This window comes from Tenrec ecaudatus, chromosome 10, assembly GCF_050624435.1.
Source record: "Tenrec ecaudatus isolate mTenEca1 chromosome 10, mTenEca1.hap1, whole genome shotgun sequence".
Lineage (NCBI taxonomy): Eukaryota > Metazoa > Chordata > Mammalia > Afrosoricida > Tenrecidae > Tenrec > Tenrec ecaudatus.
Window position 1 is genome coordinate 134,944,159 of NC_134539.1, and position 24,254 is coordinate 134,968,412.

Sequence of the window (24,254 nt, forward strand, 5' to 3'; positions counted from 1 at the left end):
GGCTCTCTCTCCAGTGTCAACTCTGCAGGTGTTTCCACAACACTGGGACTGTGTTCTGTAAACCCCAGTCCCTTCCATCAGGTCACCCCCCCCCCCCACGTGAAAGGACAGGGTCTGCCATCTTGGCTCCTGTGTGTGCTTGTGCCCGTGTGTCTGTGTGGGTGCTCCTGCGGGCGCTGTGTTCTGTATGTGAGCATGCATGAACAGTGGTCGAGGGAGGCCAGTACTGAGCAAAAGCCTCTGTGGGTCCATATGGTCACTGCTTGTCCTGGCCCGTCCATCAGATGGTGTGAGGGGCCCAGGCTTCTTCAAGGCCACGGGTTTGGGGACAGTCTTGAAGCTGGAGGTCCCTCGGTGTCCCTGAGGCTCTTGGGGATAGGTGGGCCATCCCAGTGACTTGGGTTTTCTGCATCACTCTCTCCCCTTCAAGGGAAAGATTGGCAGAGGCCCTCGGGGTCTTGATGGCCCCGGGCTGGGGCTGCCCTTGCGGCCCGAGTGTTCTAGAGCTCCAATGAGAGGCCCCGACCTTGCCCCGCCCTCCAGCCGGTGTGTATAAAGGCTGAGGCCCCAGGTGGGCCCAGCGCGACCGAGCTTGGCTCAGTCTCAGCGCGGGCTCAGCGCGGAGATGCTGTTCTGGCACAACCAGCAGGAGCACCTGTGGCCCAGTCCCGGGGAGCTGTACCCCGCCGGCCCTGGAAGCCTGCTGCGGTAAGGGCGGGGCCTGGAGAAGACCCCTAGTCCCCAGCTGTTCCCCGGGCGAGCAGGGGTCGAACCGGTCTGGAGTCGAGTGCGTCCTGGGACGTCTCTACACACTCAGAGCCCCCACCCCTGGGACACGTGTGCTGGGGCGCAGGCGAGCCCCGAGGAGGCTGCGAAACACCAGGACGCTCTTCGGCAGCTGTTTGGAAGAAGTGTCCCAAATCTGGGGTTTGCAGAAGGGGCGGGCTCTCTGGGAGGACCCCTTGCGGCTGGGTTGGCCAGGAGGGCGGCTTCAGTGCCCTGCTGTCTCTGCAGGGAGCCCCTGCCGCTGCCCTACCTGAAGCAGGAGGAGCTGCCCAGCGTCCCCAGCGCAGAGCCGCCCTGCCCCGCGTTCCAGTACGTGCTCTGTGCCGCCACCTCGCCCGCAGTGAGGCAGCAAGAGGAGACCCTCACCTACCTGAACCAGGGTGCGCGGGGCTGGGGAGGGGCCGCCAGCACTGGGCACTGCCCCTGGCTTGGGAGCAGGATGGGTGTTCAGGCACCATCGTTGCCCCTCGGTGGGGCTCACACAGCCCCCCCCCCAACTTCCCACCAGGTCAGTCCTATGAGGTGCGGATGCTCTGCACCCCCAACCTGAGGGATGCTGCCCAGTGTCCCCGACTGCTCAAGGTAGGTGCAACCCTCCCCGGAGCTGTCCTCCACCCCCACCCCTGCCCCCAGGTAGCCAGAGTCATCCTTGTGGTGGCCACTGATGAGGAAGTTGAGGCACAGGAAGCCAAGTGGGTCCTCAAGGCCGCACAGCAGGGGGTAACAGGACCAGGTGCGGAAATATGTTTGCGCATCATTCCTCATTCACATGATTCAGCCCCAATACCCAAACCGCCCTAGAAGGTGCTTTCTACTTGTTGAGACAAAGATGTAAAGACAAGTGGTGCGAAGCATTGCAAAGGAAGGTGCGTGAAGGGGTTAATCCCCATGTGACAGAGGAGGAGACTGAAGTGCAGGGTCTCCAGGTCACTTCCCCAGCTTCAGGGGTGGCAAGCACAGATGGGCGCCTGGAGACAGACCTAGTGATGCTCGCAGCTCTTCATGCCTCCCAGAGGTGGGAAGGAAGGGAGTGGAGAGGGCAGGCTAGTTAGTCTACCCCAGGTCTGGGGACTGGTACCCAACAACCCTGGCACCCTCTGACCGCTGGCTGTGCCCTCCTATGCCCTGGCACCTTCTGGCCCCTGGTTGTGCCCTGCCACCCTGTGACCCCTGGCTGTGCCCTGCTGTGCCTGCAGAGTGTGGTACGCGTGGTGTTCCACGACCGACGCCTGCAGTACACGGAGCAGCAGCAGCTGGATGGGTGGAGATGGAGCCGGCCCGGGGATCGCATCCTGGACATTGGTGAGTGGGGAACCAGGGACCCTCAGGGGCTGCTCTCTGGTTGGCAAGCCCGTGTGGACAGAGATCCCTTGCCCTCTGTTCACTGCAGACGTGCCATTGTCTGTGGGGGTGATGGAACCCCAAGTGCTGCCCTCACAGCTCAACACGGTGGAGTTTTACTGGGACCCCACTAAGAAGACTTCCCTTTTCCTGCAGGTGAGTTTGAGCCGGGCCTGGGAGGAGGCAGGGGTCCCCTGGGGTGGTAGCAGCCTAAGGGAGAAAGGAAGGCATATTTGGTGTGGTGGAGAGGGGACAATAAGAATGAGTCCCTCCCAAAAGTACCCAGAAGGAACACAGGGTGGGCGAGCCTCAGCATGGGGTAGGCCACGTTAAACATTAAAGCAATGAATGAAAAACGGGAGCATTTCGTTTCCTAAGACGTCATGGTCGGCCAACAATAGGCGAGATGAAAAGGAGATAGCAATGGGGAAATCACTCCTGAGCCCCGTCCCTCGCCCTGCCCGAGACCCAGGCCCTGGGACACTGTTCAAGTCTGAAACTGAACTTGCAGCTGAACCACTGATGGGAAGGCACTCCTTAGCACCACTGGCCAGAGGAGGTGGGAAGGGGGGTTTGCTGGGGATGAGGGAATAACTGAGAGGGGAGAGAGGGGCTGCCGCGGTATGTGGTCAGGACTGCAGTGACTGACGGTCACACAACAAAACGTGCTTGCACCATGGTGGAACACCAGATTGCTTTGTACACGCTCGCCCACAAAAATCACAATGAAAAAAAAAACTGGCATAATTTGTTATGTATCTTTTACCACAATTGAAAAACCCAAACTTTTAATTAAAAAAAATTTGTCATATGACATACAAATAATGTGTTACAGCAAGGCCGTCCTTGGTACATAAAGAGTTCTATACCAGTGAGAATGGGTAAAAGTGCAATAGAAAAATGGACCAAGGAGGTGAACAGATGATTTACATAAAAAGAATCTGGGGGGGAAAGAAAGGAGGAGGAGGAGGAGGAAGAAGAAGAAGAGCCAATCCATGTAGCTAACTCACAGTTACAAAATCCAATCAGAAAAATGCTTAAGACCGGAAATGATTATTGGTAGGATTTGGGAGAGCAGGAGCTTTCCTATCTCAAGCATGCAGAGTCTTCCCGCTGCTCTCCTGCTGACACTGCAGCAAAAGTGATCACACTTAATGTCCAGACTCGCTTTGACCTAGAACTTATTCCTGAGCAGTGTGCGTGGAAGTATGTAGAACTCTGTTTACCCGCGCTTCATGGAAATACACTTGTTCACAGTAAAAGAATCGAAACTATCAAAATGCCCATCCGAAAAGGGTGGACTCTTAATTAAGTTACAGTCCAGGCAAATGAGGGCAGACGAGTTGCCAGTGGAAGTGTCTCTGAAAGATACGTCCTGGCAGGGGACATGGGCTTTCCTCTGAGAAAAGGCAGAATACAGGTGTCGATTTAAAGTCCGATTCTGTGGGTAGACAGAGTGTTTGTATGTAGGGGTGTGTGCATTGTGCATACACTTTTCCAGATGGGAAGGAATAATCCGGGAATGTTGCCTCTGAGAAGGGGGTGATGAGAAGCGCCTCTCTGTGTTTTCAGGGATCTCCATGTTTCCCTTTATAATTGAGCCAGGCTTTGTTTGTAAATCCCATTGTTGGAGACTCGCAGTGGTTAAGCACCTGGACTGGCAGCCCACATTGCAGTCATGGCACAAATCCAGCACAACCACTTCCCAGCCTGGACTTGCTTCGTTTTTAACTGATTTACAGAGCAAACCAGTTTGCCATTCACTAACTCAAACACATTTTGTTAATATCGTGGATTGCAAGTCCCACAGTGTGACATCCTTGTCCTCCTTGTGTCTCCTGTTTCCATTCCTCGGCCTTTCTCGACCCTTCTGAGCTTTGTCCTTGGGTGAATGCTGCTCGTTGGCCTCACAGGGTTGATTACACTAAGGTGTGCATACCTGCCTGGTGTCCCCACCTCCCCAGACCTTTTGTTTGGCTAGAAATGGAGACATAGTTGGTGTGAGATGGGTCCAGCCCTGAATGGGGAGCTAAAGGTCATAGTATCTCAGGAGTTCCCTGTCTCTATTAGCCCTGGAAGCTGGTCCCTTTTATGAGTTTTCCTTTGATATGTTTTCCTCTCTGTTCAGGACCTTCCAGAGCAGTTGGTAATGAATGGGAGGCAGGTGCCATCTAGATCTTCCAGGGAGGCCGGTGCTCTCCTAGTGCCTTAGTCCATGTGATTGGCTGTTCCCACTTATCTTTGGTTTCCTTCACCTTTGTTTACTCCGGATGGAGAAGCAACAATAGTGACGCCTTAGGGTGCAGAGCTTTGTCTTTGCGGACTGTATCATGACCTTGGTGTCCTCTTGGTCCTGAGCTTAGTCCCTCCTGGTGCCATGCCTAGGAGTGTTTTTTGTTTGTTTGTTTAAATAACATTACCCCTTGTTCGACTACATTCATGGACATATTTGCAGCACAGTTAAATACACATGCCAGAAATATCTCTGTCATAGGAGGCGCCTTCAAAGAGGTGTGGGGGGAACAAAATCCCTTGATCTCTCAATTCCATTTTCCTAGAACTTTTGGAAGTCTTCTCAGATATCTGTTTGTGGGGGCTTCAGAAAGTCCCACTCTCCCTCCCACACGCGTCCAGCCTGCGAGCATCCCCTGGCAGGCTGCCACCACTAGACGACTGTGGGGAGAACAGCAATTCCTTTTGCCTGTAACCCACACACTTCTTCCAGGGTCTTCGCTGCCTCCATCAGAGTCGTTCCTAACCTCCTTCACCCAAGTTAAGATGCGTCTGTTCTCCACTTAGTAACTCACTCTCCTTTTCCCTCCCGCCTCTGTAAGCATCAAAGAATGCTTCTTTCAGTAGGAAAGCTTCGCCTTGATGCTTTAGAATAGGGGTCTCAGACCGTAGTGATCCTTTTGTGATTAAGTTCACCGAGCATCATGTCCACCAGGTTCATCCAGGCTAGGATCCTGGTGAGAGTCACTGTTGTCCTTTACCTTTGGGAACTACTTTGTTGCGTGTGTATATGTGCCATAGGTGAACGATCCCTCCCAGATGACACTTGTCTCCACCGTGTTGCTATTGGGACTAGAGCTAATACGAGCGTGTGTCTATCAGCTCATGCTTCGACTCGTTTCTCGAAGACAGACACCCAGGAGCGGAATTGATGGCCGTATGGGCTTTGCCCAGGTCACACCTTCTCTGGGAGCCTTACTTTCCTCTGTAAGGTTAGGCCTTTTTATTGTTCTTCACAGGATCGTTGGAGGGCCGCAATGGGCAAGTGAAGGGGGTGAGGGAAGGTCCCACTTGACCTTGGAATCAGGCAGAATCCAGAGGCTGGGGGCTGAGCAGGATGAGAGGGCAAGGAGGCTACCTAGATTTCGCCAATAAGATCCAGGACACCTAGTCAAACTGGAATTTTAGGCAAGTAAGGATGGTGAGGCGTAGGCTTGCTTACTTTGGACCAACTGGTAGACGAGGACATTATGTTTGGTGAAGGAGCGGGTCACCAGCGCCAGGGAAACCCTCAGTGACATAAAGTGATGACACAATAGCTGTAACAGTGGACTGAAATATAGCTATGATTATGGGGATGGTGGAGAACCAGATGGTATTTTGTTCGGTTACATCCAAGGTTTCCATTGAATTGCAACGGGCAGGAGAGTAACTAACAACCTCCACATCCCACATAATATTGGGGCATACTAGTACACAAATCAGTTGATTTTATTTGAAATTCAAACTTAATAGGATAGCTTGAGTTTTATCTGGAAGCCATACTCTGGAGAGGGCTCAGGTTGGAATGGGGAGCACTCTCTAGGGAGAGGACTTTGAGGAGAACTAGTAAGAAGTCCTGGTAGCGTAGAGTTATGCGTTGGGCTGCAACCCACAGGCAGCAGTTCTAATCCACCAGCCACTCAGTGGGAGAAAGATGAGGCGTTGTGCTCTGGAAAAGATGTGCAGCCTTGGAAACCCACAGGGTTCGTTCTGGTCTGTCCCTACGCGATGGCAGCAAGTTTCGTTTTGTCTTTTGATTTGTGCAGGTGTGTTGGGGGTAGGGTGGTTGGTGTCTGTGGTCCATTGGTGGGTGAGGGAGAACAGCTGGGCCTGGAGAGATGGCCGAAGTATGTATGTATGTTGCTCCTCCTCACACCTCCATGGGGAGACCCTGGGGATTTCAGAACAGCGGCTATCTTACAGCTGACATTGGCTGGGGATGGACAGTGGCTAACAGGCAGGCAGGTGACTAACAGGTGTGGGGTGGGTCTCCTTGACCGTGGAAAAGGTCCCCAGTTACCCTGGCTTCTCGATGCCCTTCTCCGCCTCAGGTTCACTGCATCAGCACCGAGTTCACTCCCCGAAAGAAAGGTGGAGAGAAAGGTGTCCCTTTCCGCCTCCACATCGACACCTTCAAGTCCAGTGACAAGGAGTTTACGCCGGAGCACCTGCATTCCGCCGGCTGCCTCATCAAGGTGTTTAAGGTACAGGCAGCGCTTGACTCTCCCCATGCCCGGGGTTGTCACCCTGCCTCCCTGGCTGCCAGGTTCTGGTGCTGTGCCCCCCAGCTAGTGTGTCCTCTGTGGGGCGGCCCACTTCTGTACATGGAGGGGAGGGACTTGATCTTCTTCAGAGGTCATCCAGCGGATCCTCCTAAGGGGAGGTATTAGGTGAGGGGGTAGGGGACTCTGAAGTTTCCTTGTTACTCCCCAAAGCCCAAAGGAGCTGACCGCAAACTGAAAACGGACCGGGAGAAGGTTGAGAAGCAGCCCCTGCACGACAGAGACAAGTACCAGGTTGCGTGTGACAGCACGGTCTTCACGGAGGTGTGTATGTGCACGCGCGGGGCAGCGGGCTGGGAGAGCCTCACCGCACCTAGGGGAAAAGAGAGTCGCTGGGCTGGGCCTGCTCCAGGAGGAACACAGGCCAGGCGACACTTCTGCCTGTTTGCCACATTCATCTCTCCAAGGTGGCGCCTCCGTGTCCTCGCACCTGTGCCCCTCTCCAAAACACCGACCCCTAGCGGCCCGGCCAGACAGGGTAGAACTTGTATGGATTGTGATCAGAGTTGTATGAGCCCCCAATAAAATGATTAAATAATAATAATAATAAAAAAGAAGACAGGCTAGAACTACCCCTGTGCGTTTCTGCAACTCTTTCCAGGAGTAGAAAGCCCCGCCTTTCTCCCTCGGAACTGGCTGATGGCTTTGAACTGCTGACCCGTGGGTTAGCCGCCTGACCTGTAACCACTGCGCACCAGGGCTCCCCAGGGCTCTGCACGCCCCACCGCCCTGCCACCTGCCCGGGAAGCACAGCATCCTCCACCTGCGGGCTCTGCGCGGAAGCCCCGCCCCCTCGACAGGCCCCGCCCCACGTGGCGGGATGGGCGGGGCGGTGAGCCGCCCGCGCGGCGCCGGGAACTCGGCGGCCCGTCTGTTTCTCCGCAGTGTCCGCCGTGGCCAGAGCCCCCTGTAGGGCGCCACTCACCTCCCGGCCCTCCGGCGCTGACCTCCCCTCACGCCTCCAAGCTCCTGCCCCCTGAGAGGTGAGGAGGGGGCGCTCCGCCCCGGGCTGCCGGGCTGCTCAGCCAGGCTGCGGGGGCTGCCCCTTGAGTCCCCGCTGCTCCTCGCAGGCTCAGCACCTCACCGCCGTTCGCCTTGGAGACTTTGGGGGGCAGCACGGCGGAGGTGAGTCTCCCCTCCCAACCCCGCACCATCACCCCAAAGCGCGCTCGGTGCGGCTGCCCTGCCCCCTGGTGGAAGGAGGTGACACGGCCACAGGTTGCAGGATTCTCCGATGGTGGGCCTCACCCCCCCCCCCCTTGCCCCCCCTCGCCAGACCAGGCAAGAGGGGCTTTCTCATCTCCCCCTGGCCCCCAGTCTGGGGGCTGCCCGAGGGAAACCACAGCGGGGCGTTAGCTGGGCGGCCCTCTCTCTGACTCAGGATCTGACTCCTGGAGCCTCCATCCCAGAGACTCAGCAGTGGCTGCATCGGCACCGCTTCTCCAGCTACTGTCGGATGCTGGCTAACTTCACTGGTGAGCGGGACCGAGCTTGGGGCACTGAGGCGGGAAGCCCGCTTGGGCTTGGTTTGCTGTTCTGCCGTGCAACTGACCTTTTTCGAAGACTCAAGAGTTGTCAGGAACTGTGCCGGGCTGCCTCCTCGGATATAATCCCGCAGAATTCATACACTGCCCCTGCAGAGGCTCAGCTCCTTGCTCAAGGACACACAGGGGGGCAGAGCTGGGATTTGTGAATCCCAACAGGGCTCCTATGTTCAGGCACAGTACAAACCAAACCCCAAACTCACTGCCATCGAGTTGATGCCAAATCACAGCAGGTGTAGGGCAGGGTGAACGGTTCCTGTCATTTTCTGAGTGTGCAAATCTTGATTCCAGGAGAAAAGCCTATTCATTCTCGCGTGGAGTGGCTTGTGGTTTCAAACGACCAGGCCATTGTGTGACTGACTCCCTGTGCCACTAGGGCTCCTGGCTCCTAGCACTGTCTTCCCTGTCTCCCTCAATCCGGCCCTGTCTGACCTGCAGGCACCGATTTGCTGAAGCTCACCCGTCAGGACCTCATCCAGATCTGCGGAGCTGCTGATGGAATCCGCCTTTTCAATACTCTTAGAGCCAGGTGCTGGGCACTGTCAAATAAGTCCTCCTCCCACTGTAGTGGTCCTAACTAACTCGGCTGGCAGGGAGGCTTCAGAGAATGATCAGGCCAGAAGGTACCTTAGAAGACCACAGAGTCACAGTCCCTCCTATTACAGAAGAACTCTCAGGCCAAGGAGAGTGACGTGCCCGAGGCCACAGAGCAAGGCTGCCAAGGCTGGGCTGGTCAAGCTCCTCTGACTCCCTCCTTCCCGTGGCCACCCCATTGGCCTTCAATTTCTAGGGAGCAAAGAATTGGCTTTTCCTCATCTCTCCTAGCCTCAGGCCCAACATTCATTAAGTGGCTAAGAAGTGCTTGGTGGTCTTCCCTGGAGAGCTAGGAGCCAGCAGGGACTCTCCCAGGGATTGGGGCTAGAAGCTCCCGTGCAGAAATGAAGGGCTGACACACAGTTTCCCTGGCCCAGGCCCATCCGCCATCGCCTGACTCTGTATGTGGCTCAAGAGGCCCCTAGACAAGAGAATGCTGTTTCTAAGAACTCTGACCCAGGTGAGGTTCTGGCCTGTGCCTCCGCAGATCAAAAATACAGGTTGGCTGCAGGTGAAAATGCCCCTGGGGAAAAGGATGATGCGGTGCCACTCCTAGGACGCAGGACTCGCCCTTTCGCCCTCTGGCATTTCTGACCAGTTCAGTCCTCTTCCCTGGGTTTTCTCCATGTTCGCTCTTCACCCCTATTGCCGTGCTGTAATATGGGAGTCAGCACATCGCCTTGCATGCACTTGTGCTTCCGTTATTCACGCACTGGGGTCCTACCTTCTTATACTGCAGATTCCCTGAGGCCAGCCCCCACCCCCACCCCCGGTGTTCCCCAGGGGCCTCCTTTCCCCACTGACTCCTGCTCCTGTGCTTCCCACTCTCAGGCTTTTACCAAGAGCTCTCTCTGGATGAGCTCAGTGCTGTCGAGCTGATGGGGAAACTGGCCGAGTTCCTCGCCCTCCCAGCCAATCAAATCCATTGCCTCTTTCACCAGGGCCCTGGGGGCATCCTCATTCTCCTCAGTGACCAGGTAAAGGGTTCCCCCCCCTGCCTAAGACCTTGCTCTCCTCCTCCTCCTCCCAGGCGGCTTCCCCAGCAGGCCCCGCAGCCTTCTCCCAGCCCCGGTTTTTGTTTGTGTGAGCTCCCCCACACCCTTACAGGTCAAGCCCATGACCGCTTCTCCCTTGCAGGTGGTCCAGAATCTTAAGGATGAATCCTACTTTGTGGCCACAGCAAAGAAAGGTAGGGGTTTTAGAGGGAGCGGATGGATCATGTCTGGCTGCCGCTAGATGGGTGAGCCTATGCCGAGTGCCTGCTGCCTCCTAAAGGCTCCCTAAGGGTGTCAGTGGGAGGCAGTGACCCATCTGCTGAGGGTCAGCAGAGCCGCAGGACTCAGAGCAATGTTCAGCCTAGGACAAGATGTGACTGGCTAAGCATACCCTCACAAGAAAAACGCCCCCATTTCTGTTGTTAAAGTTGGTCTCTGCCTGCCAACACTTAGTTGGCCATAGGGCGGCTGCTGGCTTGCCCACTGCCACCACTCAGAGGGGTGGATTTGACGTGGGCTGACCACTACCTGGGCTCCCGCTGCTCGAGGGCAGTGGTGACTGGGAGGGCTTGCCTCAGTCCAATGGTGCCCTCTTTACTGCTTCCAGTGCCGAATTCAGACGGCTACTACTTGGTCCTGACCAAGGCTTAGGGGAACCTGTCCCCCAAAGGCTCTCTGGGGCCATGCTCAGCAGAAGCTTGGCTGACTGACCAGCAGATGCCACACGGCCTTCTTTCACCTCGGCAGCAGTGCGTGTTGGGGCCCTCAGACAGTGCTCCCTGCCCAGACTCGACCGAGTGGCAAAGCCTTATGCAGCAAAACCCAACACCAAAGCCCTAGACCCCAGCAAAATGGACCACGAGCTGGAGTGTGCGCAGTGTTGGCTATTGGACACGATGAGGCAAATGCATGTTGATTTAAAAATGTCTTCACTCCTTGTTAAATTAAATGTTAAATAAGTACATATGGATTTTCAATGTGTTATTTCCCCAAGAGAAATGCCTTCTATGGACCCAGGCAAAGAAGCAGCTGTTTCCCCCACCACCTCCAATGAGTTTGGCAGGAACTATGGTTGAAGCCTCTGAAGACCAGGCCACGTTAGAGCCGCTGTTTACCTCTTTCGTTCTATGGATTCGGAAATATTGTGGCTGAACGCACAGTAATGAGGTGATAGGGTGTTTTAAAATTTGCTTTTAAAAATTGACTTTATTAAAAAAAAGAATCCATCCTTACACCAAGATGCTAAGGTAGCGGCGTCAGGTTGGGGTAGAGGAGCCCCTCACCAGTTTCTGTAGTCAGAATCAGCCCACGGCAGCACACAGGCTTACTTTTAAAATGTTCGATTTTACAGCTGTCCCTTTTCTACCTCCCCCCAAAAGTAACTGGTGAAAAGCAAGCCTGTAGGCCTTTTTAAGAGGTCACCCTGATCTGGCTTCCTTTTAGGGTCTGTAACACACCTGAAGTGGTTTTGGGTTGAGGTAGAGTGCTCGCTGTCTTTTTTCAGAGGCAACAAGGAAGCACTCTTGAAAAAGGTAAATAGCACTGTGTATCCTAACCTGTGCCTGTTTTCCTCATCCCTCCCCATCTGAAAAACTTCAAGCATTAAAGTCGAAATAACCGTGATCTCCTAAGCATTAACTGGACAATGGGCCAAGGTGACCTGTGAAAAATGACCCATTTCCCTCACTTATTAATTCTTGATATTCTCTGGACTCTTGACTAGGGTTGGGGAGAAAAGCTCTAAATGCTGGCAGAGATGAAATATGGATGAGGGGAGGGAAACCTGCTTATGCTTTGAAATTCAAAGACCCACAGAGGGCCTCCTAGGGTGGTCCAGGGCCGACTCAGTTCAGCCTTGAGCTGGGACCACATGCATCCTGGGTGTGTGTGCGCACGCGGGCAGTGCTGGCTTTAGGTGCCTCATCTAGAGCCAGCCTTTCTTTGAGGGCCTCTGACTCCAAGGCTATCTCAAGGCCAACACAGGGACCCTGTGATTTACGCTGAGGCCGATTTGGCTCTACTGCCATCTCTACCTAGAGGTGTAGTGGTTCCTAACTTTGGCTGCCAACCGCAGGGTCAACAGTTCAAAACCAACAGCTGCTCTGAGGTAGGGAGACACGGGGCTTTCTACTCTTGGAAACCCACAGGGGCAGTTCCGCCCAGCCTTCTGGGGTTGCTGTGAGTTGGAAGTCTCATAGCAGCGAGCTCACTGCCCCCTAAAGTTGAGGGAGGGCTTGGCTGCACTGACAGTCCAGCTAAGGAAACAGCTGTGGGGATGAAGGGGCTCCGAAAGCAGCTGACATGCTGTGTTTCTAGGTGATCTCCACAACGTTCCAGCGCAGGTGCTGCTAGCTATCCTCATGCCGCCCGTGACGCCTGCACCTGAGGGCCAAGCCGCCAGAGAATGGCCAGGTCACACTACAAGAAATTGGCAGGGCAAGATTCAAAACCCAGGCCCTCCGACTTTGGAATTTGGTGTTTAAGCACTACCCTGCCCTGCCTCCCCCTTTCCTAGCTAGGGCGGGAGCAATGTTCCGCAGAGAAAAGGAAGAGGGACTCGCATCACATAGTGGGGCCCTCTCTCTCTTAGGGGGAATGGAGTTCAGGGTATGAACTCAAAACGAGAGTGTGGGGATGCCCCAAGGAAGGCCCTCTCATCCACCACAATCACCCCCCCCCAACTCGGCCTCAGGAGCCTTGGCAGTTGAGCGCCCCAGGAAGCTGTTACTGCTCCCAGCTCCAAGTCAGGCGATTTCTGCAGCAAAATGAAAAGTCTTCACAGCTTATTTCCTTTAATTACATCATAAAACAAAATTAGAACATACAGGAAACAATAGTTACATAACAATTTATATATTTATATATAAAACTTTTTTTTTTCCTTTTTAGTCCAAAGATTTTAAAGCAAAAGGAATCCTCTATTGCCACCTTGGAGTTTTATTTTAAATAACCCTCCCCCCTCCCTCAAGCGTCCAACAATGGAGTGGACACAGTCACTGGACAGCTGATGGAGCTTGGTGTGTCGGCCCCAGGGCTGGCTAAGCTTGGGGCAGGCCTGGTGGAGGAAGGAACAAGCAGCAGCCCCCAACCTGAAGCTCTCCAGGGCCAGTCTGCCAGGGCCCAGGCCACAGACAGGAAGGTTTGGGATCAGGTCATGCTGGTCCAACACCTTTGACGTTTTACCCCCTCTGGGGAGAGGGCTCAAGGGTGGGGATGGGGATGTGTGTGTTCTAGGAAAAGACCGAGCCTGGTTTGAAGATAAAAATGTCCCCAGCAGCACCATTCACCCACCCATCTGTGTCCTCCAGGCAGGGCCAGGCCTCACAGTTCACTGAGCTCTGCCAGGCCATCTTTCTCAGGACTGAGTGGTGGGCAGAGGGAGCAGAGAACGCACAGGGCAGGTTATTGGGAAGCAATCGAGAGAGGAGATGGGGAGGTGAGAGTGGGAGGCATCCTATGGCAGATTCAAAGCAAGAATGGAGACAGGTCTAACAAGGAGGCCTCTCTTGAGACAGTCCTCCTCTGAGGGGCTAGTTACCGATCTTTGGGGGTCAGCTCTGAGAGCCACAGCACAGGGATAAAGGAGACTGGTAGATCCCCCCTAGTCAAGTCCCACAGACTTTGTACACAGGCCAACAGGTTCTGAGAGTTAGAGGTTAGTAAATTTGGGGTGAGGTGTGGGGTGGGGGCAGCAAGAGAAGGGATCTTGGGCTCACCTCTTCTTGCACTTATTAGAAATTAACAGTCATCAGAGAAGCACAAAAAAAAATTCTTGGGAGCGAGAGGGAGAGAAGTAAACCCAGGAGAGTAGCAGCAAAGGTAGCTCATACGTCTACTACGTAGCACTAGGCAAGAACTCATTCAAGCTTTTTAAGGGGAGGAAGGTAAAAATAAATCAAACGATGCCAGCTAAACTCTTTTTGTGTGTTGGCGTTTAGGCTCTCATTTTCGAGTGCCATTAAAAACACAGCTTCCCTCCCCACAGGGCCTGCGAGGATTCGGGCTAAGGTAAGGAAGACATACGTGAGCAGCAGTGTGGTTCAGATGTAAATTAATAGGTAGCTTTAAGTAGAGACTAGAGAATCAGTGGGACAGAATTGTCTTCCACAAGCCAGGAAAAGGCCACGACTCCAAAGATTTCCCTGGGCAGAAAGACGAAGGCCTGTGCCCGGACGTCTCCAACAACCTATTCCCGGGGCCGAAGTCCCATTTGGCGCCCACTTGTTCTGGTCCTGCTACTAAACCACCACTCTCAGCAGTAGCTAAGAAGCGCTGGGGTGTGTGTGCATCTTTGCAGTGATGTCAACCCCCAGCTGGCAGACTGCTGAGGGGTGTGTGGGAGAAGGCCTCTCTGGAACCACTGGAAATCCTTGCCAGCAAGAAGGGCCTGGCATTCATGGGGTGAAGCAGAAAGTCCCTGGAGGAGAGGGAGTTGCATTTATAGATGCGGGACAGAGGCTCATACCTGAGGCAAAGGGCCCGGCTCTGCAACTGGTTATCTCCTTTACTTTAAACCTCATCGGTGGTTTAAGCCTCAAAACTCCCCCCCTCCCCCACAGTTCTTCAAAACCAGAGCCTGGAAAACATTGAATAAAAAGGCCCAATTGTCTAAGTTTTGGGTACTCCTGGTTCCTCTGGACTACCTCAGCCAGAGAAGTCCTGAGACTCAACACCTGAAACCAAACTCTACCAACGGCTTAGTCCGAGCCACAGAGGCAGAGATGGTGACGTGCATGCATGGGACGTCCTTATCAACACCCCACATGAGCTTGTCTAACACTCTTCTGCGGAGAATTCATGTAATTCTCTTGGACTCCCGAGATTCACTGAGACTTGGCCAAGAAGGTACTGATTTTACTAAGGACCAGAGGCTCCAGAGCAGAATTGAAGTTCCCAAGAATAAGAGCAGACGCATGAGAGGGCAGAAGTCCTCCAGGCTGACAACTCGCTTGCCTCCAAAGGTCCTTTCTGTGGGAAGTGCAAGGATGACCAGGATAGTCGCTGGGGCTTCAATAACCCAGGCTTTGTTGGAGGAAAGAGAAACCCCAGGCCTCTAGAAATAGCAATCATAGTCTAATGGGGGGAGGGGGAGGCCTGCCTCAAGATTGTCAGTCAACTTACATCCTCTTAAAGATCTGGTAATAAACAAGGCCTGTGTTAGAGGCGATTACAGATTCTAGGAAAAAAGCAATCTTTTTATAAAATGTTCTAGAATCCCAGAGCCTATCATTGAAAGATACTGCCAGCCAGGATGCAAATCAGGGATCCTAGTCCTTAAATCAAACACACAAGTGAGAGAAAAGCTAAAAGATTAGACCAATTCCTTTAAATGGCAACTGGCAGGGTCTGATTTTCAGCACAATCAACAAGAAACAGCCACGGGCCAACCACGAGGTGAGTGCGTCTCCTCTCCAATGAGTGGCCCGAGGACAGGCTGCCCAGAGCCAGGCAGAAACCACCCCATTCTTTCCAGGCAACACTCCGACACCTGTTTGCAATTCAACAAACCAAGGCAGGTCCCCCCACTCCCTGGCTCCCCCCCCCCACCGCCCCCAGTGGGCTGTCGAATGGGCAAGAATGCATTTTACACGGCAATTAGAAGTGAAAGAGCTTGGCTGCTGCAGTAACACAGCTATACCAAACCGTTCACTCAGTTTTGAAAGCCCAAAATAAAGTATAAACATTATTTGCTAGGTTTCCCTCTAAATGTATGATACAAAAAATATGTAAAATTTCTACACCTCTGCTAAATCAAGTAAATGGATGTGAAAATCAGACTGAAGAGTTACAAAAAATATTAAAGGAATCCTTTTATCCCCACTAAAGGTAAGAGGAGAAGGGAAAAACTTTTCCATATAAATAAAAACAGAATGTGCTTTCATATTCCAAATATTGGAAAAAAGCCCAGAGCCAGATGCTCTTACTCCTCATACCCAACCGTTTGATTTCAAACTCAATCTTAATCCACCAGTGAACACACGGCCCGAGCACCTGGCAGTGACTGAATTCAAGGCTGCCCAGGACAAAAACTCTTGAGGAAGCTACACCGGGCGCGAGGAGGAGAAAGCAGCAGCAGCGGGTGTGAGGTGGAAGGCGAGGAGGGCGTGGGAAGGAAAGGGCAGCAGCAAAGCAAGCTGTCATCCATTTGAGGGGCCAGTTGGAGAAGGTGTAGCAAGGACCAGTGCAGCTGCTTGGTGGACTGTAACGGATGAGGCTGTGGGGAAGAGAGAATCTACAGGCCCTCACACTCTCCAGCAACATGGCAACGTTTCCTCACGGCCTTCTGCAGGTTTATGGCAACAGCTTTAACGGTACCTTTGTGTGTATCCAAGTTTCTTCTCTCTAGTCACACTCTTCCCCCTTTTAATTACAGATGGCATTTTCTGGAGGGACTATGGAGCCTGAAAAATGCACCAATATGCTGTCCCCAAGGAGAACTTCTTCCATACCCTTTAAGACATACTGGATTTCAAGAATGTTCCAGATGTCGAGGGCAGGAAGCAATTGTGTTTAATACCCTTTCCATCTGACTGGAACTTACCATGTTCTGCACTCTCAAAACCGTAGTACATGCATCGATTGGTGTGGGGTGCAGTCTGGCACTCCAGATATATTTCCTTCTACACTTGGTGGACCCCAAGTGTTCTTAGGAAGGAGAAAGATTTCTGCACCGGCCTCCATAAGCTGATACTGCTTACCTCACACACTATTTTGGGCCACAACAGAAGGGACAAAAGAAAACTACAACAATGAAGTCATCTGGGCAAGCCCACATGGAGCTGCATGTGGGCAAACTCTGCGTAGCGAGAAACAGAATTTCCAAGACCTTCCAGGGATTGGTGAATTGGATGTTTTTGACTACCCCCGCCTAAAGGAAGAAGTACTTTACTTTAGTACCATGACAAACTGAGCAATTCTCATCCACTCCCTAACCAGGGTATTTTATGGTAGTTTTTTCAGGTACTAAAACCCAAATCTTTAGAGGAGATGGCCCTTAAATAAAACCGCACAAGATTTTAACTTCACAATTTAGAAATCTATTTCTTGGGCTTTAGAAGTTTATTTTCTCTCACCATCCATGATTTTTTTGGGTAGGGGAGTAGGTGGGGTGGAGCAGAAAAGAGTTATGGCTCAAAGTTCTGGTCCTTTGAGGCTCGAACATTAAACATGGAAACCGTCAACATTGAAATACAGCTGTCCAGTTGTCCCAGGGCCATTGCTGTACCCCTAATGGGCTAAGTGGGATGAAGACACAGCAGACTCCCTTTCAAGTCCGACTCTAGCCCCTAGACTTGCGTCAGGATGCCAGTAGCACACTGATTCCGGTGTACTAAGACCAAGCTAGTCAGTATGGTCTGAGCGTGGGGGGGCTTCAGCTTTGAGCCTTACCAAGACAAACTTTACAAATAATGCCTTTCTTTCAGTGGAGTCTGATGGAAGAAAAATGTGCAGAGGGGAATGGGCATCTCAGGTCTCTGTCATTTATCACAAGCAGCCAAAAAGTGAAGCTTGTTTTTAGCAAAATAGTTTTAGTTCAATTTCTTCTTAAAATCGTCTCATTTTTGTTACATTTCCCTTCAGACTGGCAAAGATTCAGGCAGAGTACCCCAATTGTAAAATTTAGACTTAAAAAAATATTTTATTATGACTCTCTTAAAAATGGTAACCCCAATTAATCATCCAAAATGCAAATTGTAAACACAACAGCAGCAAATTAGTAACAACTGAGTGTGAGTACGCAGACTGTGAAGGGGTGACAGACCGAGCAAGAGGGCAGGAGGGAGCAACAGCAAATGGAAGACAGGTGCACAAGTGTGCCTGAGTGAGCATTCACACTTGGACCACAGTGATTTCAATGCAACCATTTGGGAAACCTCTGGGCCAAATACTAAAACACAGGAGGAATAGACGCGCCTTCTTTGTGAGCATGCTCAGCAGGTTGGCATGGAAACAACAACGCACAGAAGCTCTGTAGTCATCTTACAACGGATGGCTGCCATTTGTAGGATGCAAAGACATTTTCCTTCTGGTCCCTGGATGCATCATAGCTTGCTTTCCTTGACCCTGGAGGGCTGCAGCTGCTGTTCCAGAATCCCCAGAGACCCCCGGTCATCAACAAAGAAACCGCAGTAGCAGTAACACTGAGTTTGCTGGACTGCCCCCTTCCCTCTACCTTGGCCTATGCTTTTCTTCTGGGCATGTCCAATGGGAATGGTTAAGCTTTACCAATCCATTTGATAAATAAGCCAGCTCCGACTTCAGTCCCATGGTCACAGAGCTAGACTGGATGAGGGTGAGGGTATGTACGTGTATCAATGTGCAGTCCTGGGACCTGGACACTGCCCTCGTTTTGTAACCCCTGCCCAGAACACTGGGGCCGCTTCCACTGGAGAGACTCCACGGTAACTCTAGAAGTGTCATTAAATACTCAGTTCACCAAGGACGACCACCTCCATTGTCATAGGATGATGCAGCATCTGCAGAATCGCGGTCTGCTGCCCCCTACTGACGGGGGTGGAGTGACAGGTGCGAAGTAGGCGTGGACTTTAATATTGGGTAAATGGGTCTGAAACAAGATAGAAACATTACTAAGAGAGGGTTTCAACAGAGAGAGCAAGGTTGCTTTTCAGAAACCCCCCTAAAGGGCTGACAGATTTAAAGCAGGTCAGAGGCTGGGCAGCAGGGAGTTAGTTACAAGGACTGTATACTCTGTCGTAACGTGCCAAGCTTTTCTCAGTGACCAAATCAAGCTCACATAACTTTGTTTGATGGGATTCCAAAAGTATAAAACCGAGGCAGGAAATATATCTATCAAAAGGGATTTACAGAGGACAGACACACAACTCGAAAGAAGTTCAGAAAGCTTCCATTATTTTTCTCCCGAGCCATTGTGGACAATGTCTTTCCTAGTTCATCAAATAAACTAACTTGTTACTTTCCTTTAGTAGCGCACGTCTCCTCTGTGAGCTAAATAGTTTTTCAATACCTACTGTGTTATTTGGTTAAGAGAGGGTAAAAAACGGTCGAGATGAGAATCCTGCTCCTCTGGAGTTTATACTCTACACAAGCACATAAATAACAAAGTAGAAAAATGCTAAGGACTTGACTAAATGCCCACTCCAGGGAATTTGGAGACACACAGACTCGTGGTAGGGCAGGGCTAGGCACCCTCTTGCAAGCTGGGCAGAGTAGCCTCTGGTGGGCATGTGGCTCTTCTTTCATTGTCTAAGTCTGCTTCTAAGGCTGCGGTGAGAGGAGGAACAGACCACCTGCAACTCCAGGAAAGGCCAGGTGCTCCTTGATGCGCTCAGGGGCCACATGACAGAGACGTTGCCAGAGGCTGGTGCTAAGGACCTAACTAGCGCACAGTGCCTTTCCCACAGCAGGTGATGCATGCACATACATTGTAATTGTTGTTCTAATAAATGTCTGTCGAACTGAATGATCTAACATATAAAGTCATCTGTCCTTTCAGTACCCTTTTCCTGGCAAGCCAATCAATTCTCTGAGCATGAATCTCTTCAGTATGGAGGGTGGGGCAGAGAGCAAAATTAGAAATCTACTTAATTCATTTACTGTCTGAAGGGGGGTGGGTGGGGAGAGAAAGGGCCGCAAGAAGTGGGTTTGATGTGAAAGGAAACACAGATAGAAATATTAAATCCCATTTGCCAAATATTTTCTCTGCTGTTTCTTTCTTTCCTGGCACGTGCTTTTGGACCCAGAGATGTTCTTAAGCCCTGGACACTGTTGCAGAGCTTGCTGGGAGGAGGGGATATTTTAACTAAAGGTCTATCCAAAGCACAGCTGAAAGTTAGCTACTTTTTGGTTTGCTTGCCATTTGTCTTCCTTCCTGCTAAATGCCTAAGAAAAAGAAAAAACACCCAGAAACATAGATCTGAAAACAAGGAAAGAGAAGGTGCAGAGAACCCCAGAGCTGGAGCGTGGTGCAGCCATTTTTACCCTGAGTCTCTTGATCCCAGCCCGTGTGATCTGCTGGCAGTCATAGAGCTCTATCCTCTCGAGACTGTGACAACTCTTCAAGTGCTCCAGGGAAGCATCTGTGATCAGTGGGCAATTGTCCAGCTCAATCACTTCCAGCTGGTCATGGGCGCAGGCCCCATTTCCCAGGTGACGAATTCCATCATCTGTGATCAGCTCGCAGTGAGACAGACTCTGCAGACAAACAGAGCAGGACGGACACTGTAACAGCCATAGCATCCTAGAGTCCAGCTAGAGGTCTGGGTGAGCCAGGCCTTTCGAGGTCGATCTTGATGCAGATGGAACCATCATGAGATCCATTTGGTGGAAAAAAGAGGCAAACTAGAGCTCTGGGTTCTGGTTTAGCCATCCATCAATGAAGGCGTTTTCTGAGTATGATTCTGAGCATAAATTGTGAATTCATGTAATGACTAAGATAATTCATAAACAAGTGAATTTAAGTGAAGCCTTAAAAATTACCAAATAAAAAGTAACATTTTTCTTTTCTACAGAGACTGTAATTGTAGCCTTCAAATCAATTTGGATTCACAGTGACCCTGTACGAGAACTCCCCTACCGAGTTTCCTAGGCCACATTCTTTCTGTACCTCTAGGGCTTCTTTTAAAAAGAACTAGTGGGGCTCCAACTTTTCCCGCACCAAAGTCCCGGGGATTTGGACTAAGTATGAAATCTCTGGCATGGGGGGTGGGTGGGCTGGAATGGGCACACGAGACTCAAGATGCTTAAAGCTGCTACCCACTGCCATCAAGCCAACTCTAACTCATAGTGACCTGATGTGGGGTTTCAGCCTCACCTCTTCTGAGGGGTGGCGAGTGGCTGGGAAGCGCTGGCCTTGTGCTTGACCCTCTTACAGCTACTCAGTGTGGTCAGCGCTTCACATAATCGCTTCTAGCTCTACTTTAGCAGTTTCCCTTAAATCCTGTGAAACTTTTAAGGTTTGACCCCATTTTATTACAGTACTTAACCAACAAATACATGACAAAGTCTAGACAGTGAACAGCCAATCAAAATGCCCTACAGAGCAGATCTCCCTCAATCAGCCCACCGCTAGTTATGTTTCATAGAAGCATTCAGCTGAGAGGAGAAGCAAAGGCTCTCTGGAAATGTCAGCAAGTGCACTCATACTCTCCACGCAGTTTCTAGTCTCCACCTTTTCCCGTTCTTAACTCTGCTCTCTCTTCACTGGAAAGCGATAGCTAACTACATCCCTGATGTTGGAGTAAGTCCAATACACATAAAACTCGCAAAGCCAAGAGTTTGGGGGGCAAACAATGAGTATAAGAATGAAGGGAAAAAAAGAAAAATGTTTTAAAACTGATTGTGGTGATGACTGGACAACTCTTTTGAATTGTATAATATGTGAATTATATGCCAATAAAACTGTTAATAAAGTCTTGAAAAGTTAAAAAAAAAAAGCAGAAAGCCAAACTTACCAATACTTGAAGACGAGGGCAATGTATAGAAAGTTGGATTAATGTGCTGTCTGTTATCTAAAAGAAACAAAGGAGTTTACTGCAGGCGGCAGATTTCCAAATCAAATCATAGACTCAGTCCTGACTCCATCTCTACCCTGACCTCCTTCATAAGCACTCAATGAACGATAGGATATTCAGGCTGAGAACTCATCTGCTATGTGAACCTGTTCTAGGCGAATCCACCAGCAGTAGGCTTAACACCTCAATCATGTTCTTCTCCAGATAACATGGTAACCTCCTGAGCAGTTTCATGGGAAAAAAAAATTTAAAGGAAAAAAATTAAATAAGGAAAAAAAGCTACATAATCAAATATGCATAGATCAAAAAAGGCATTTGACAAAAATCTAACACCAATCCCTGATAAAAACGTTCAGCAAAATAGACATGGATGGGTAATTGCTCTACGTAACAAAGGTCAATATGCAAAATGGAAGAAACTGACCAATTCCCCCTTGAGAACAGGAACTAGACAAGAATGCTTTTTATCACAATTCCTACTCAATATTAAGTATTAGCCAGAACTAATAAACAACAAAAAAACAAACAAAAGGCATCTAAAGTGGCAAATAAGAATTCTACCTGCAGATGATAAGATTCTATATGTAGAAAATCCAGAAGATTGGAAAAGAAAATTGTTGGAAATAATTGAAAGATGCGGAAACATAGCAGGGTGTAAGGAAGAGAACTCTAAAGAGGAAATCAAGAAAACAATCCATTTATAATACAAACCAAAATGAAATAATTAAGAATAAACCTAGCCAGAGAAGAGACTTGTACAGAGATAACTACAAAACACTACTGCTTAAGAAGCAGAACAAAGCAGGAGGCATTTTACTTCCCGACATTAAAAACCTACTACCTAGCTATGGTAGCCCCAAAAGCCTGGTACTGGAACGGACAATACACAGAACGACCAATGGAACAGAAAAGAGGATCCAGAAATCAACGCATCCACCTACAGACAGCTGCTTTTGATGGAGGCCTGGAGCATACTACATGGGGAGAGAGAGTCTCTCTCAACAAAGGGTGCTGGCCAAACTGTGTTTCCGTTGCAGAATGAAACAGGATCCATACCTCACTACATTACAAAGACAAGCTCAAAATGGATTAAAGACTTAAATGTAAACCCTAGAACTATAAAGATCATTAATAAGGAAATAAGGACAAACTTATGGGCCCTAATACATGGTACGAACACAGTACCAAGCACAATGAAACCCAGTGTGATTGGTAGGTTTATTGTGCCAATCTGGTCAATAGGAACATGTGGGATTAATAAGGTTGCAGTCTGATTGGAGGGCAAAGAGATAAATGGCTCAGCAAGCCCTGCCTCTCTCTATCTCTTGCTCTCTGGAGATTGGACCAGCATGTGGCTGCTAGATCTGTGCTTCAACTTGTGAGCTACACTACCTCTGGGACTGCCAACCCATGGATTGTGTCACTAGAGCTTGAGGTTCAAGACCTGCTTCCCCACGCTACTGGTGTATACATCACTTGAAATTGGGACTGTCAGATCCTGTTGTCTTGCTGACTGCCTGCATTGCCTGATGGAAGACTCAGCTGTCTGTTTTGTTGACCTTGGAACCAGTGGCCCTCGTGAGTTGAACAGAGCTCTCTGTACTGCTGTTTAGACTAATTAGCTGTTATATTACTTGGCGTGTTGTAAAGTTGTAAATATGTATCCATATGTATGGATACATATACATATGTATAAATAATCTTTAGTGTCCTGGTTTTGTTTCTCTAGAGAACCCTAACACACCTAGAGTGGGAGGGAAAGGGGGACAGAAAAACAACGAGCCAGAGGGTAAGTGGGTGTGAACTTGGTGAAGGGAAGTAAAGTACTTTTTAAGAGGATGAAAAGGAAAAAAAGGGGGTGAGAAGAGCAGGGCAAGCTACTAGAAGGTGTGATAAGCAGGTCATGTTGAATAAAACAAGCTGATCTGAAATGTAGACCCCTATCTAATCCACAATAGAAAGTTAAAACATTTAAGTACATCATCAAATCTTTAGATTATCTAGCATATATTTTATAAGGCACACTATAACCTCTTTAAAGTGTCAAGAAGCAAAGTTATCACTCTGAGGACTATGGTGTAGCCTGACCCGAGCCATATCATTTCCAAACCAATTAGGTTTTGACAAAGAACATTGAAAGCTTGAAAGAAATACAGCCAGAATGTTTCTTACAACCAAGGATGGTCTCATGTATCTGGACATGTTACCAGGAGAAGAACATGTTTGGTAGCGGGTCGGTGGGAATGAAGACCTTCAGTGAGATGGACTGACACAGTGGCTGTGACATGGTCTCAAAGAGAGCCATGATTGTGAGGCTAGTGCTCTGTAGAACACAGGGTTCTTTATGGTGGAACCAACTCCATGGCACCAAACAGCAGTAACAAAGCTAACGTGGGTGGCAGTTACTTCCCCCGAATGGTAGAAAGAAGCTGCTGGAGTCTAGGTTAAGTAGGAACACACAAGCAGGAAGGGCAGTCTTTTCCAGTTATAAGTGACAGTAAATCAGTACTTCTTTTCAAACTTTCCTCCAATGATGAGATTGTTACTTTTTACTGAACAGATACACAGGGGCTATGAAACGGGTTGGGGAACATAAATAGTCACATGCACCATTCAGAAGGACTGAAGACTTTGGGAATGACAGAGGACACAGCCATGTGGAAGGGATGGATGGAAGCTTTCATTTAGCTGCCGACTAATTAAATAAACGTAGCCACGACAGACCCAGAGAGGAATCCCAGGGGCATAACCAAAAAAGGTCTGAGGCTGGAACCCAGCAGCTGCCGTGGAGGAGACACATGTGGTCTGCGTCCTTGAGGATTTCAGCCTTGGGAACACTATGACAGAGTCATTCTAGGTCAGAATAGACTTAAATACATTGTTGAGTTTGGTTTATAATTCCAAAAGTATCTTCTCTTTATTTTTACCATTAAAAACATTCTGTTG

At 50.2% G+C, this 24,254-nt stretch overlaps 2 protein-coding genes and 1 long non-coding RNA gene across 4 annotated transcripts in view; 2 read left to right on the plus strand and 1 right to left on the minus strand.

Annotated features, from left to right (window-relative positions):
• Positions 1-625: 625 nt before the first annotated feature.
• Positions 626-8,808, plus strand: LOC142458722 (transcription factor CP2-like protein 1). The gene is made up of 11 exons (XM_075559644.1): positions 626-708; positions 1,015-1,166; positions 1,295-1,368; positions 1,983-2,088; positions 2,177-2,283; positions 6,453-6,605; positions 6,837-6,947; positions 7,569-7,666; positions 7,754-7,808; positions 7,960-8,158; positions 8,666-8,808. The coding sequence occupies exons 1-11, from the start codon at positions 626-628 to the stop codon at positions 8,806-8,808; spliced, it is 1,281 nt and encodes a 426-aa protein (XP_075415759.1).
• Positions 8,809-9,194: 386 nt separating this feature from the next.
• Positions 9,195-10,701, plus strand: LOC142458299 (uncharacterized). Its single transcript, XR_012786413.1, has 4 exons — positions 9,195-9,281; positions 9,653-9,798; positions 9,959-10,010; positions 10,424-10,701. It is a non-coding gene; the product is annotated as an uncharacterized LOC142458299 (long non-coding RNA).
• Positions 10,702-12,602: 1,901 nt separating this feature from the next.
• The window catches only part of FBXL20 (F-box and leucine rich repeat protein 20), an 84,632-nt gene continuing 72,980 nt past the window's right edge, over positions 12,603-24,254 (minus strand). The window contains exons 13-15 of one of the 2 annotated variants that reach the window (XM_075561756.1): positions 21,249-21,305; positions 19,777-19,989; positions 12,603-18,382 (exon numbers count right to left, since the gene is read on the minus strand). In XM_075561756.1, the coding sequence (XP_075417871.1) occupies positions 18,275-18,382; positions 19,777-19,989; positions 21,249-21,305 (378 nt within the window). In that variant the 3' untranslated portion in view covers positions 12,603-18,274. The remainder of the gene's footprint in view (positions 18,383-19,776; positions 19,990-21,248; positions 21,306-24,254) is intronic. The other variant, XM_075561755.1, reaches the window with a different exon arrangement.